At 38.9% G+C, this 16,692-nt stretch overlaps 1 protein-coding gene across 1 annotated transcript in view; it reads right to left on the minus strand.

The window, feature by feature from the left end:
* Positions 1 to 6,771: 6,771 nt before the first annotated feature.
* LOC101851648 (zinc finger CCHC domain-containing protein 8) overlaps positions 6,772 to 16,692 on the minus strand; it is a gene marked incomplete in the record, with an annotated part of 40,112 nt that continues 30,191 nt past the window's right edge. Inside the window, 3 exon segments of the mRNA XM_013083760.2 lie at positions 6,772 to 8,082; positions 11,163 to 11,305; positions 14,888 to 14,987. Coding sequence (XP_012939214.1) covers positions 7,933 to 8,082; positions 11,163 to 11,305; positions 14,888 to 14,987 — 393 coding nt within the window.

A 16,692-nucleotide genomic window follows, 5' to 3' on the forward strand; every position in this document is an offset into this window, starting at 1 on the left:
ACTCTCCAGTTTTTAAAAATAAGTTTCAGTAAGATTTTTACGGCACTTACAACCCAATAAGGTTATATAACTGCCGAAAATTAGAGGTGTTACAAGAGAGTAACAAACACAAAAACGAAGGAGAGATCAGGAGGAGATACCAGGACAATAGATGTTTGATAGAAAAGAAAGAACAAACCACACCATAACACCCTCCAACCACCCACAGTTTTTGTTTTTTGTTTTGTGCAAATGACATTAGTATTAGCAGACATTAGATACTGATTTGCCAAATTATGCTCTTACAAGCAAAACCCCCGAATTAATGCTTGTACAATAGCTAATTTACATATGTGGAGTCCGCTTAAACTGAACCTTGTGGGACAACAGCACAGGATTTTCTTGTTTAGCAGGGGTTTTCGGCTTAGCTTAGAGAGGTGGCTCTTTATTTTCCTTCGGTTTACTGCTGTGTTCGGGTTTAAAGTGTTTGGTTTAAGCACACTCCACAGCATTAAGCTAAAGTTAAAGTAGAGACATCTCAGTGTATTGTCCACGTTCATTATACCCTATTTGAATTTCCTGTTTAAGACTTAAGACATATTTTGTTGAGCCCACAACTAACTAAACTTGACTCTTGTGAGTGGAGGGTTACTCCGCTTCTCCCTTGGCATAAAATACCATCCAATTTTTTTTGGGCAAATGCTGCAAAAAAAATAAATTTCCCTGTCTCTCAGATTGATTGCTATGCATGCAGCAATAAAACCAAGGAAGCAATCAAAATCCATAGGTCGAGAAATAGAAATACAAACTCAAAACTACAACACCGTTACCTATCAGCTCACACCCCTTCTATCTCATCCAAATATCCCTTTGGACACAAAGAGACAGCCTTTCATTTCAATATTTATACCAACGTTATGCTACCAATGCCAGATCTGACCAGAGAAAGCAAAGTTACTGCAAGAGAAATGAAATGTCTCTGCATTCTAACCATCATAATTCATAAGAAAAGAGAGGCAGAGAAATGACTACGTAAGACCATCTGCTACACGACAACACAGCCACTTCATCTGTTTTCAGATCCATTTCCTGATCTTTTCTCGAATGATACCTGTAGGTTATGTATAAAAAGCCCAAAGAATTAAATGGTTCTGCCTCCTGTTACGAATGTCACCTAGTCAGCCAGCCTCAAGAGCCCATAACAGCATGTACTCAGGCTACAAAGAAAGAGGTAGGCCATGCAGAAGACAGATTGAGAGCGTCACAAAAACTCCGAGAAGCTACAACATCCCAATTGGAAGAGCTGCAGAGTTGGTCTACTACAACTACCATAGAAAACTGAATCTCCTTTTGTTTTGTTTTGTTTTGTTTTACTGCGCTCACAATTACATAAAGTCATATAAAGAGTGCCAAGGGGTGAATGTCAACAGAGAAGTCCAAACGGGTAATCAAGCTTACTCTGCTCACCTCTCTAGCCTCAACAGCACAAAATCTACTTTTGCTTTGACTATCAAGGCACCCCGGAAATAGCAGTTCACAAGAGAGTGACCAACATACAAAAGAAGTAGATCTAGAGAAAAAATGATGATAATAAGGATGAGGAAAGAAAAAGCAACTGTTCCCCTTTAGGCAGTTATGAGCATGACATTGATGAATCAGACCATTTACAATTCTACTGTGCATAAGAACATGTTATTATCCCCCTTTTGGGAAACTGAATCTCCCCTTGATGCTTCTGCAACAGAGGATGAAAATTGGTAATGGAATGGATCAAACACAAGCTAAGCTATCCCCCGAAGGCTCTTAGAAAAATGTTCATTTAAGGAAATAGAGGCACATAGACAAAATAATGGTCATTTAGATTAGAGCAGGTAAAAGTAAGATAGACGGACAGAAGCCAAAAGAGGGAGAGACAAGAAGTAGGACTCACCAGCGGAACCCTCCAACGACTCACACAGAAAGGGTCACTTGGTTATAAAATATGGATCACATGACGGTACAGCAGCTCCACATATAATATACAAAAAAGATGAAATCTGTTTGGAGTTTGGTACATGTTTCAATATTTTATTTACTAAACCATTTCAGCATTAAAAGCAATGAACATCAAGACACTGACCAGGTAACATTGGAGGGGGAGGGCGTAGGAGAGGGAGAGAGAGGGAGAGGGAGAGGGAGAGAGAGAGAGAGAGAGAGAGAGAGAGAGCGAGAGAGAAAGAGGGAGAGAGAGAGAGAGAGAGAGAGAGAGAGAGAGAGAGAGAGAGAGAGAGAGGGAGAGAGAGAGAGAGAGAGGAGAGAGAGAGAGAGGAGAGAGAAAGAGAGAGAGAGGGAGAGAGAGAGAGAGAGGAAAGAGAGAGAGAGGAAAGAGAGAGAGAGAGAGAGAGAGAGGAAAGAGAGAGAGGGAGAGAGGGAGAGAGGGAGAGCGACAACAGGAAGGGGTGAAGTAAGACAGGCACAAAATGACAGCATCATGTTAACTTATGACGAACAAATTAATCAGTGACTTCGTATGATGACGTAAAACATGAGCATAATTGTGTAAGTGTTTTCAGGTAATCCTGAGGCTGCCATCAGAACTGTACAAAATCTTTCACAGCAGATTCAAAACGATATAACGCACACAGACAAGTTCCCCCTCTGCATATATATGGTCACTTCTAAGGACAAGCAGACCAACCCACACGTGTTTCCAGAAATCTTGACCAACACCAAAAGTGGGCATTGCCCTACCTATAGACTATAGGAGAAGTTTGGTTTCATTGGTGAGTATATTTGTTGGGTGACCTTATTTAGGCCACATATGGCCTAAATAAGCTAAACCCCCCTCCCTTACCTTATTTAGGCCACACCTTTATACAAAGTCACAGAAATATTCCTTTTGTGCTTATTGGGGTACAGTGCAGGGTGATTTTACCTGCAAGGATAATTGGACAAAATGGGCAATCTCTTTATTGCTAATGATCATATTTAGACAAATCCTATATCATTCTCTTTTTTTTCTTAACTGCTCATGGTTATTAAAGAGTAAGCCAACTAGGTAGTAGTTTATTGTTTTTAGCGCTTTTCTCAACGTAAAACGGATTCTGTAAAAAAAAAAAACCCCACACAACAATGACCTTATCTTTCTTTTTCAAAGTATTGTGCATATATTTGTGTGAAACTATATATTCTATGCTTTCATGTACATGAAAAAAGCTAATAAAGGCAAGCAAAATGTTCTTCAGAGACATAGATCTAGTAGTAGGCCCACTGGAATTTTTTATAAACCGGGAAAGATGACCAGAAAATAATAAAATTATTTTATGATCTTCACTTGCACTTGCAATTTTTTTGACAAATTATAGTCTACCTCATTGTCTTTTTTCCCCTCATTTTTCTTCACTATTCATGACAACTGGCATGTATTGTTTTCAGTTATTATCAAGAAAGTGGATAGGCGGACTACGGGGTCTATCTAGCCAAAAGGATAGGTGGACCCCGGGGTCTACCTAACAAAATGCTAGGTTTTAGGATGTGAACCCCGGAGTCAGCATAGTGAAAAAAGTAGTAGATCTAGGTTTAACTAAGGATCGGTGGACCCGGGGTCAACGTAGTGAAATAAGTAGATCTCAGTTTATTTTATAGTAGGACTGGCGGAGCCCGTGGTCAGCGTAGTGAAATTATAAGTAGATATAGGTTTAATTAAGGATTGGTGGACCCCGGGGTCAACGTAGTGAAATCAGTAGATCTAAGTTTAATTAAGGATTGGTGGACCCTGGGGTCAATGTAGTGAAATAAGTACATGTAGATCTAGGTTTAATTTTAAGGATTGGTGGACCCTGGAGTCAACGTAGTGAAATAGGTAGGTTTAAGGTGGACCCCAGGGTCTACCTAACGAAATACTAGTTAGGTTTTTAGAATAGGTAGAATCTGCGGTCACCGTAGTAAAATAAGTAGGTTTAATCAAGGTGTCCCTGGGCTTAATTAAACCTTCTTATTCCTCTACGGCTATGGTGACTCCGGGGTCCACCAATCCTTTTAAAATGAACCCTACTTATTTCACTACGCTGACCCCGGGGTCCGCCTGTCCTAAAACCTAGTATTTCGCTAGGTAGACTCCGGGGCCCGGGGTCCACCTTAAACCTGCTTATTTATCACTACGTTGACCCCCGGGGTCCACCAATCCTTACTTAAACCAAACCTTATTTCATTACGGTGACTCCTGGGTTCACATCCTAAAACCTAGTATTTCGCTCTGCAGACCCCGGATCCTCTACAGGACTAAGCTATTATTAATTTGCAATTTTCACTGATTAGCATATTTTTTAAAAATATTGAATCAGAGACTAGCTGTCTAAAAAGTCCACTGCTAATGCTATTCTTTTCAAAGAAAACGGCACAATTTGATTTTATGACATGTTGAAAAAAAGAGTTTTAAAAGTATCCCAAAAATAACATAAAATGATTATATAGATCTCTCTCTCGCTCTCTCTCTCTCTCTCTCTCTCTCTATATATATATATATATGTGTGTGTGTGTGTGTGTGTGTGTGTGTGTGTGTATTTTATTATGTATACTAAAAGGCTGAGCAGAGGCTTACAATGTAAATTCTGTGCTCTACAAGTAGAGAAAATCTTAAGTTTGCGCAAAAGAGATTTTAGAAAAAAAAGTTGGATCTAATTATTCTAATAAAAGTAAAAGTGATTGTTATGCTGAGATTTGTTATTATTGACTCTGGAAATGCAGTTACTTGCTGAATCTAAAAGTAACTAGAACTGTGCAATTCGTTTTATTTCAATTCCAAAGCCCAAAGGCATAGCAATAATAAGTTAGATCTAGATCTAGCAGTTGTAGGCTCTCTGGCTGCTTCTAGCATAGGCCTGCTACTACTGATTCTAGACAGGGAATCTAGATCTTGCTATTGCCTGCACTATTAAAGTCAAATATATGGTAAAATAAAAACAAAACTGAATTTTTTAAAAATCAGAACATCCCAACTGCCATAGCCGCACATATTAATAGTTGGATAATGCGATACCGAAGCAACACGTTATATAAACCACAGTGTGCAGGGGAGAGCGAGGTGCCCGGTCGATTCGGTGGTTCGGCTTTCGTAGATCTATGCATTTTTTTACGGAAAGCCCTATTACTAGATCTATTAGTGTTGTGAAAACTTATACCTCTACAACTCAGGCGTCAAAAGATGCTGGAAAATAATAATACGTCCTGAAGTTTCATAATTTATTTTTATACAGAATAACACAGTACAAAGCCAGTGGTTTTTATTTCATCGAGTTATAAAAATAGCCTTCGTATTTAACAATTGCCTTTTTTTCACAAGCAAATTTTAATAGTTCTAGTTCTACCAAATCGATTTTCACGCGAATTCAACCATTTTGATGATCTTTCTTTTCTTTTTAAAAAGATGTAGATCTAGGCCTGTCGGATGTGGCAGTGCGAATAACACTGAGTTGTTTAGATCTAGATCTAGACCCATCAAAACACGAGGCTTCGTGGCCGATCACAAAAGTCTACGGGGCTTATCGAGGCCGATTCGCCCAGCCACGAGCACGTTCACTAAACTGCCTACTAGATAGAATATACTACCAAATATTCTCTACACGATCTTTTGCTACTACTACTACTAGGCCTACTAGCCTACATATGTACTACTACGAGACAGTACGAGAGAGTGTCACTCAGGCTAAGATAGTGTAACTTTGACTCAGCCACGTAGTGTACACACTTTTTATACCCCAAATTTAACCCGGAAGTCCATTCGGAGGATTTGACCTTTTCACTTAACCAAAGAGTGCCAAAATGGTAGCCTAGCTTTTGCCCCCCCATGAAGGAAAAATCTGGCCCTCATTCAAACCATTGGGATTGAGCAAAATTTTGCGTATTGTGCTTTGTTCTTACAATATTCAGTATGATTATGATTTATAAGTTGTACACTGAGACAAAACCGTACTAAATGAGAAAGGTGCTCCATTATGAAAGTGGAACGAACTCAGTTGCCCGAAAAGGGTAGTTTGAGCATGTGTGGCCTAAATAAGATAAACCCCCCTCCCTTACCTTATTTAGGCCACAGTCCACTGTGGCCCAAATAAGCTAAACCCCCCTCCCTTACCTTATTTGGGCCATATGTGGCCTAAATAAGCACTCCCATATTTGTTCGGTAATAGAGAAAACTCTTGTCTTGTAAAGAAACTGAACAAGGGGCAAAAACTTTACCTTCGATTTTCTCAAAACAGCATTTTTTGGATAGCCCCCTTGTGCTTAAAAGCGACCATATATATAAAAACATGGGTACACAATGCTCTGGCTTTCTCAGGCAAGATGGTCTTCATTCTCCAAACTCACTATAGCAGACAAAATAGACAAAAGGAGCTACAAACTACAATGGGAGCTGGGAGAGAGTTTAAAAAACTTAGGATTAACCTGAGCTGGATGCTTTCAGGCGATTGTGTTGTAAAGAAAACACTTTACAGTTCATCTGCAAAAATTCATTTGAGTTATTAAAATTCAGTTAAAACGGTTAAGAATCCTTAATGGAAACCAGAAACCTGTACATGTTATATTAGTCATATTAATGAATATTTATGGCCAGGAGATTTACGGTCATTCTGGGTGAGAGCTGAACCAATGGGGGAAAGAAAAAAAAAAAGAATGACTGAATCCATCAAAAAGAGCAATGAGAGATTTGCATACACCCACTGCAGTCAAGACTTTTAAAACTTGTAAAATTACTCATTCACACCGACTTAGCAGCAGATACAATAACACATTTTCTAGAAGTAGCATTTTCTTTCATTTCGCTTCCAAACAAAATTAGCGACACACTCCATTCCTCTGTTTACACGATTAACTTGCATGACAAAGGGAAACAACTTAAATTATTCCAATAAAATAATCCAGTGCACAACAACTAGTTCATCCTACCCTTTTCTGAGACCAGTAAAACAAAAAGAACGAACCCCCCCTTCTAAAAGAATAAAATACGTGATCAAATTTGGCAAGGACGACTCTCACACATACACGCAAGTTGCCCACCAATAGTTTTTCATACGGAGGCAATTTGCAGCACGTGTAGCATGTTCCACACACTTGGTCATCGATGAGGTTTCTGGATTCAAGCATTCTGTTCACAATGAGCAAATCTTAAAATTCTCACAACACACTTTCATTGACAGGATGTTGGAACAATTGCATTTATTACATTATTCATTGTTACTGGATAAAAAATACACCTGTTCACAAACAGTACAAAATCATGTACAGTTCAGCAAATCAGTAATCTCACATTTGAAAAAACAAACAAAACACAAACAAACAAAAAACCCAACACAATTTCAGAGGGAAGAAAAACATTCCAATCAAATGTGCCAAAACGCTATGAAAAAAAAAAGCCTGAGCTTTTCGGACCTCAAAAAAACGCATGTGCAATGACTCCAAATTTACAGAACATTCTTTTCTAATACATCTTGCACCAAGATTTCAGTACAGCACAAATCGGGAAAATTTGTTAGAAATCCGGATTTCCAGATTTATCCTGAAATTCGGCACCTCTGCTTTTACTCCTACAAATGACCAAATGTGAGGCGTGCTGACAAAATGAGTTGCTTCTCGCGATCCACAAATGGAGACATTGGCCAAAAATCGACACTGAGGTCAAATTTGTAGATTTTCTATTGATGCAATATTCTTAAAGTATAACATGCCTATCATAATTTCCTACTTATAGATTGTAAAAACTTCTCCTATAAGCGTGACGTATCTATTTCCATAGGGCTTGAATCATATGAGTACTCATTTTGTCAGCGCGCTTCACAATTGATAAAACAAACCTAACAACATACACCTGATGGCAACATCTCTGGATGCATTCCTAGAGAGAGAAGAGACGACGCAGCAGGGGAATGGAAGATATGAACACTACAGAACACAGCCACTTCATCCATTTTGCAGATTTATCTATTTCTTGATCTTGTCTCGAATGATGCTAATCAGATTCCTCATCTTCTCAAACGTGCCGGTGGAATCCGGAAGGTTCTCAAAGTTTATATGGTCCTCGATTCCAACTCCAAATTTGGTTGCATCAGGGAGACTGCTCTTCTCTCGTACCTTTAAAAAGAAGTTTTGTTTTAGTAAGAGTTTTACCTCACTTGCAAATCAAAAAGTACCGGAGATTAGAGATTAGAGATGTTACAAAAGTGTAACAAACACAAAAAAGGAGGAGACATAACGATGATAGATGCCTGAAAGGAAAGAAGGAGCAAACCCAACCAGAGCACCTGCCAGCTACCTACAACAAGACAAGAACTTTTATCTTTATTTTGTATTAATGAATGTATTTTTTTTACCCCTATCAACATAATTTCAGGGCCACCCAGGCTAAGACAGGCACAAAGTCCCACCAGAAGACCAAAATACTCAATAAAAGTTCTTTCTTCATGGGAATCAAATTCAAATCTGCCTGTGACAGCAAAATGCCTACCTGAACTATTTGATTCACCACAGACACAGGTAAGAATGATTTCATTGGCACAAGAAATTTTAATCAAACATAAATAGCAGGCCCACAACACGGTAGATTAATTATGAAGTATACACACAAACACACATATATAATTATATATATATATCATTTATAATGTACATGTGCTCAATATGATGTTTCAGCTATGGGAGCAGAGAAATAGCAGTCGGGCCATCAGAAGAAATCTTGCAAATATTTTTAGTTCTGAAATCGATGTATTTTTCAGAATGCAAAACGTGATGCGCCAAATTCGTACTTTTTCTGTCATTAAGTTCAACAATGAAATAATTGCTGTGAAACTCGTCCTTTACTTTTACTACCATAACTACATTATTAGCGGTGCTAAATCAGGAATAATGATATCTGTAGCTGGTTTTTTTTTTTTTGTGAGCCTTCTGAATTTTCATTTTTGAGCATAGTCATTTTGAAAGCCAACTTCGATTCCCTGAGACTTCGTTTCGATTGGACATTTTGGAGCCCTGGAATGAGCATAATATCGTTCAACGTTTACCCTCTGCCCTGACTGATTCCTAGGCTGTGATTGTACGTTATTTTGCAGAAAAAGGAAATCCTGCGACGGCTCGTGCTCTGTCATCATTTGTTATAACGATGGATGAGACAAATCCATTTATGTTTTCTTATGTCGTCATCAAATCTTAACATGTTATGTTTGAAAATTTAATACAAGCAATAATTAACATCGCACTGCGTTCCAATGGTCAAGTAGTGGTAGATCTAGATGTAACCACGCGTGCTTGGCTAGATGCCAACGAGAGGGGAAAATTTGATGTAAATTAATGATGTGTTCCAAATTAACGACAAACATTTATCCACTGTGCGCCATGTTCAAAAGATATTTGGTATTTTGATAAGTCATAGTAAAATGTGAATTAAGTGGCATTTTTTTCACAATTAGCATGCTTTGTTAGTCAAACTGAATCTCCTGAATCTCTGTTTGCCAAAATTTCCAAAAAATGAATTAAAATATGAAACTGAAAAGTTTTTAATTTCTTTCGGATATAACTATGATGACACAAATGTGAACACAAAGAGATTCAGAATTTTTTTTCCCTGTGATTTTATATGCTCTTCATGCTTATGTTTGAAAATTAAAGCAATGAGAAAACTATTAAATTAACTTTATGTTCCAAAAATTATTTTTCTGGGTATTTTTCATTCTGTGTCATCACGGTTATGTTAGAAAGATATTTGATATTTTGCAGAGATTCAGAGTAAAATGTGAATAAAGTGGCATTTTTTCATCATTAACATGCATTGTGAGTCAAACTGAATCTTCTGAATCGTTGCCTGCCCAAATACTTTATAATTTCTTTCGGATATAACTATGATGACACAAATGCAAACACAAAAGCATTCAGAATTTCTTGTTCTGTGATCCTAACCATTTTATAAACCTTTCATGCTTATGTTTGAATATTAAAGCAATAAGACAACTGAATAATTTTGTATGTACAAATTCTAAAAAAATGTGTCACCATAGTTATGTCTGAAAGAATTTGACTTGACGTAACGTAACGCCAGTAACACCGCTTAGCATGCCGTCTGTAGGTCTGTAAATACATGTTTTTGTAGGAGGAGATATAGATTAGATGAATAGAAAAATTCAAGTAAGAACGAAATATTAAGAAGTTTATCATCAACCCTCTGTGCTACATTGGGAGGTACCCACCTTTTGGAGAGAGGGAGAGGGAGAGAGAGGGAGAGAGAGAGAGAGAGAGGGAGAGGGAGAGGGAGAGAGAGAGAGAGAGAAAGAGAGAGAGAGAGAGAGAGAGAGAGAGAGAGAGAGAGAGAGAGAGAGAGAGTGTGTTGAAATGTGCAAGTTCAGAAAGAATATTTTTTGTCATTCTTTACAAAACTGCCCCAACACTTCAAAACCAGGACAAAAAAACAATTGTAAATAAAACTTTTTAAATAATGCGAAATAATGAGATCTGTGGCAATGAAAAAAAAAATTTTTTTGTAAGAGTTTTATGGCACTAGCAACACAATAAGGTCAAACAAGTGCCAATTGGTAAAGGTGTTACAACAGAGTAACAAATACAAAAAAGAAGGAAGGGAGATAAGCAGGATAGGTGTTTGATAGGAAAGAAGGAGCAAACCGCAATAGAGCACCTGCCAAGGATGTGTGGTTCAGCATATTTTGCAGTCATTTTTCTATACTGATCAAATGTACTAAGCCACAGCACACTGTGGTCTATTACATGCAGTCAGCGTGGTTTGGTTACACCATTGGCTGTGCACATGGCTTGTAAAATTCAGTAGTTAGCAGGTCTGGGAAGAGCGAAGTAGATTAAGGCTTTTTTTGAGAACGTATTTAGCGGCGTTCGCAACTGCATAAAATCATATGAGTGCGCAGGACACATTAACACTTTGGGGTCACTTGCCGCAATAATGCGACGGTGAAAATTATCCGTTCCCGTCACTGACGCGGTTCTGTGCCAGGCCCAAGAAGTTTGTTGCAGCCACTCTCATGGCTGGGTGACCAGATGGGGCATTTTGTACTGTTGGCTGTGTGACTGCAAAGAGTTAAGCAGTTTCAGTTTGACAGGAATTAATTTTGAATTTTGCCTGCGTGGCGGCCAAAGCCTATATAGTAGGACTTTTCAACTGACACATACAGCAATTCAGAACATTAAACAAATACCAGAATCGGAGTTCCAAAGGCTCGGCTCAGTGAGATGGTGGATGATGACTTGTTCAGGGCAGTCTTGGTGCTCTCGGGTGTCGCATCTGGAGAGAGCGGCTGAGTGTCTCCTTCTTCTTTTTCCTCAGAATTCTCATTGTCAACTGGGGACATACACAAACCATTGAAAAAAATAAATTTCCAAACAAATCTAATCTGACAATCGAATTCTACAATAATATGCATGGGAGAACAGCACACTTGAGCACTCGTAACTTGAAAGTATGCGTTCCTCGAACTTCAAGCTCAGTCCCCATTTTTCTACTCCATATCAGTTTTTACTTAACTCAAAATGAAAAACAAAATACAGATATTTACATACTGAAAGCTGAAACTTAAAGGAGAATTTAAAAAACCAAAACATAGAGACCTCACTGATGTAAAAAGCGCTTCCAAAAATCAAATTCTTCTAACAATGTCTGAGCAAAAACCAAGACCCAACTCTTGCAGGGTGGCCAAGGAAATCTTCCTCCTAAAAATCCTACCAGACCAAAAAAAATCCCACCACTATAGGTCAGGTTGTTTCTTGCCATTGTCAATGTTAAGGCTCTCGTCAAAGAGAATCGCATAGAAGGGGTTATTTTGTACACATCTTAGGATAGCCGACTTGATCACCGCTGTGATCTCAAATGTTCCAAGGTAGTCAAGTTTTGTGCGACTACACTGAAAACTCAGCTATTTTAAAGTCTGAAAACATCTCATGAATGAGAAAACTCGTGTCAACAACTGCTCCAGTTGTTCACTATTATATTACTGTTGGTCCTTCCTTTCAGTATTGCTCACAACACTTGTTCTGTTCTTGCCAAAGCTAAAATAGATTTGGCACCACACTGGCTGGTTTGGGCTTTTATGTCTTTTAGAGGTACCATGTGAGTGTTTAAAGCCTTTACACCTGAATGACCGATGACATACACTTGGGAACAAAACTTACATCTAAACTTGCCTTTATCATTTGGATACTCCATCAATCATTCTGAACACTTAGGGTTGGACAACCACTCAGTGTTGATGAAGTAACATTTTCCTATGATACTGGATATAGTCTAGATCTCTCTCTAAATATAGTCCACACATATAGTCACAAAAATCATAGGAAAAATAAGTCTGTTTCTAGCCTGGGTTTCAGTATGCCAAGTGCCGTCAATCTTCTGCTTGAAGACTATCTTGCTGAGTTTTTCCATGGTCATAGATAAAGAATCTAGATGCTGTCACTTTCACTAACCAACTTAGTATATATATATATATTATATCCCTCTCTCTCTATAAATATCACCGAGCTTACTAGCTCGCCTCGACAAGCACCCATCCAATGACACGCCAACCCTTCAGTTCAACAACACGGCTTACAAGGTATGAGGGATCCCGATTCCACACAAGGCCTGCATGAACACGCACTATGCAGAACACTCGTGTTTGTTGCAATCAAAATTCTAAATATGCTAATGCTAAAATTTGCTATCAAGTTCAGTTTTTATCTTAGGGACATTATCGGATTTGGTTTTCAAATATTTTAGAACTTTTATGTATTTTCCTGGGTCTTTCCCGAGGCAACTTACAGATTTCCTCAAATTTCCATTTATTGGCGACGCTGATCCAACCATTTCCGTTGGAAATTTTTTTTTCCCGACTTATCTGAACAAAACAAAAATTTCTGACTTCCCTGGCCACCCTGTCTTGTCCATAGGGTAAAAAGTCATGAAACAATTTGGATAAGAAGGGCCGATGAAATGTAGTTACAGCAAATGAGACTGGTGGAAGAGAGGAACTGTGAAATTGAAGACACCCTGTTTATTAAGTTCTGCGCTACCAAAAGTTGAGACTGATGTAATACATATTAAAGAAACAGCCGTTCTAAAGAAAAAGTGGGCCATCAAGTCATGCTGTGAAGACAACAACATTTGGGTCACATGTTGTTACACTCACACACGATTGTACATGGTTGATAGCACATGACTGATCGTATTTGTCTGTCCTAGGCCTCCATTAACACTATTTGAAATCATACAATTTCCTGTATGAGCCACCCCGAACAGGGTGGAAAACAATATCCTTGTGGTAAAAAAAAAGGGAGACACTTGATAGGTAAAGTAGACTTTCCCAATCAGGAATCAAACCGATGTCTAGGGGCTCTCATGGCCTAGAGGTTAAGGTGTTGGCCTCTCATTCAAAGGTCCCGAGTTCGAATCCTGGTAGTGATAGAAAAAAATGTTCTTCTCTAATATTGTCTCCTTTCACCTCCTTTCTTGTTCACTTGCAATGTTCTGCCGCCTGCTTTCGTCTCCTTTTTCTGCTCCCACTCTCCTTTGCTACCTCCTCTGCGCTCACGACTCTTTTTGCAGCATTTCTACTGCTTCTCATTGGCTCCTTCTTACTGCTGTCTTTCAGCCACACCTCTTATCTTCTGGTAGGAAAGATCTACACCTAGCCTTCTAGGACAAGGGCGAAAAATCTCGGAGGGCCTGTGTGCAAGTTGCGTACGTTTAAGATCTCTTGGTGGTCTAAAATCGATAAGAGTAGGCTTCGGCCGGCACCGCGTCAAAATTCAAAATTTAATAATGATAATAATAATAATGAAGATCATTTCTACAGCGCCCACTCCCGTGTAAACACAGTTCTAGGCGCTTTACATAAATGCATGTACAAACAATATTCACGCACGCTACACACACGCACAATACACACACTCATATACACACACACAAACACACTCATGAACACATAACACGCACACTTGTGCACACACATGTATGCAAAACACACACACACACACACATACACGCACTTACACACACACATCTACTTGCTTATCACACGCACACGCTTACACATCGTCACGAAATGAGCATAAAATAATATACACAATGCAATTCACAAAATACATAAATGGATACATAGTCATTTACATAACATTGTATTGAACATGAAACTACTGACATAAAAAGGATGTCATTAAATGTGTCTTTAAAGATTTCTTAAATTTAGACTCAGATGTTGTATGTCTCAAGGGTTGGGGAAGAGAGTTCCAAACTGACGGAGCAAGGTGGGCGAACGATCTTTCAGCTAATTTTTTACACCCTTTTCTAGGAACTCTTAAAAGATACTGATCACCTGATCTTAGTGATCTAGATGGAATATAAATCTGGATGAGATCACTAAGATATGAGGGAGCTTTGTTATTGACACATTTATGACATAATATTGCAATTTTATATGACATTCTAGCTGACACGGGAAGCCAATGCAACGTTCTTAACATGGGCCTACCAACTGAAAAAGTTGAATGTGTCCCCAGCCCTCATATGACCGTATGTAGTTACGAGTGCTGTAAACACTTACCCCCCCCACCCCCCAACCCAACAAAAAATCCCTGATGTCTTTCGAGTGCCTTTGCAAAGAGCCTTAGCATTAAATTACAAATGCTGGTTGCACTCTCATAGAAAGTCCCTAATCACGTCGAGGTGACAGAGAGACAAAGAAATTGAGGGTTTTTACACACAGTAGACAAAACTACGATGGTTTGTCTTGTTACTGATTTATTTCTAAAAGCATGAAACTTAGTGCAATCAATTTACGGTTGCAATTAGCATTACAAAGGTGTACGATGTACACGTATAACTCGATTTACATCAAACGTTGAGCTAAACGACCTGGCAGGAAGAGATAAGAAAACTTCCAGAACTTCTCACCTTCTCCTTCTTCCTGTTCAGATTTGGACTTTTTCCCTCCGGCCTCATCCGTTTGCCCCTCCTCTGGCTTGCTCCGTTTTCGTTTCCTTGCCGAAGCAGCCTGAAAAAATAAATTATATATGTGTGGCATCACAGTGATACCAGGCGTTAGTCAAAATAATGAAATCTAAGAAACCAACATTTTTCTGCCCACTGGGTACTTTACATAGAATAGTTGGGTTTTCTTTGGCCCAGCACCTTTAGAGTGCCCTTACAACTGGTGGATAGTCACCCCCACAATTTATGAAATGACAAGAATAAATAAAACAAAAACCCAAAACTGTCCTAGGTTGGACAAACAGCTATCCAAGTCTGTCCCCACAAGCTGCTCCAATCAAAATTTCTTCACAAATGAACTTAAAATTCAGTGTGATTCTTGAAAGTTCAATCCCAGAACTTTTCAAATTTCCCTTCTTGCACTGTACATCTCATAAAAGGGTGACTCACGAACCTTTGTCCTAAACCCAAAAATGCAAAGCAACCGAGTAAAGTGAAAAACAATTCTTAGTTTGTCCTGAAATTTTTTGGAGACAAATCTACACGTTTAAAAGAATTACAACAACATGTGGGTGATTGATGGGTGCTTCAGGGTGGTCTACTCCTTCTTTTCTATCAAACATCTATCGTAGACCTGCAAGTGAGCCTCAACCAGATTGTCTGAAAATATTGCGCACCCCCAAGGAGCTTTTGTAGGTGTCATAAAAGGAAGGACTTCCGAGTAACGAGCGACCACCCCAACAAACACAATATAAAGAAGAGACCTAACCCTAACCCTACCCCAAAAAAGAACCTGCAACGGCCCTCATGTAAAAAGGTCAGCACAAGTCCAAAATGTAAGAAAAAACCCCCCAACAAAAAACCCCCCCTCCAAAACAAAAAGGAGCATAATATGGCCTACTAGATCTACTTTGCTATAATATAATAGAGTTTGATACAATAACACAACAGAATTGGAATATGAATCCTCCATATAGATCTAGACCTAGCAATCTAAATAAATCTAGAATCTAGATCTAGAAGAACAAGTGAATAGGAATAGGAGGCCTTGAACGAAAAATCCGCATCTGATTCCGAACACTCGAACAGAGAGAGGGAATCAGCTGAGTCTAAAAGATTCAAATAAATAATTCACGCACCTGATGAAATGCTTTTTACCAGCATTAATATTTCAGCACAACCTATAATACTAACAGGGTTTGACACAATAGAATTGGAATATGAATCCTCCATCGAGGTCTATTATGATCTATAAATCTAGATCTAGATCTAGTAGAACAAGCAAGTCGGACTCAAGAATGAATCCCCATGAACAGTCAACAAACGAAATTCAAAATGGCCGCTCTAGCATAAAACTGAAAGTAGATAATTTAGGTCGTCGTCCTTTTTCGTATTCATATTTCTACTCAGGTCCCGACAATTATGTCAGAAACGCCGATGTTGGCAGTCGGCACGAAAACGAAAGTGCTGACAAAGCCGACGTGAGAAAAAGGGGGCGCTGGCAGTCGGCCAGGCCTCGCACTTCGCACATTGATGTATACAGGTGGGCCTAGCGATAGCATCGGCCGGCCCGCGATTGTCCGCAAACACGCAGGTCTTATTTATCGTCTTTACCTCTCCTCCTTTTTTGTATGTGTTTGTCGCTCTCTTGTGACACCCATAATCTTCGGCACTGATGTGACCTTATTGTGTTGCAGTGTGCCATAAAATGCTTACCAATCAGGAATCAAACCGATGTCTAGGGGCTCTCATGGCCTAGAGGTTAAGGT

Source organism: Aplysia californica, unplaced genomic scaffold (assembly GCF_000002075.1).
Source record: "Aplysia californica isolate F4 #8 unplaced genomic scaffold, AplCal3.0 scaffold00253, whole genome shotgun sequence".
NCBI lineage: Eukaryota > Metazoa > Mollusca > Gastropoda > Aplysiida > Aplysiidae > Aplysia > Aplysia californica.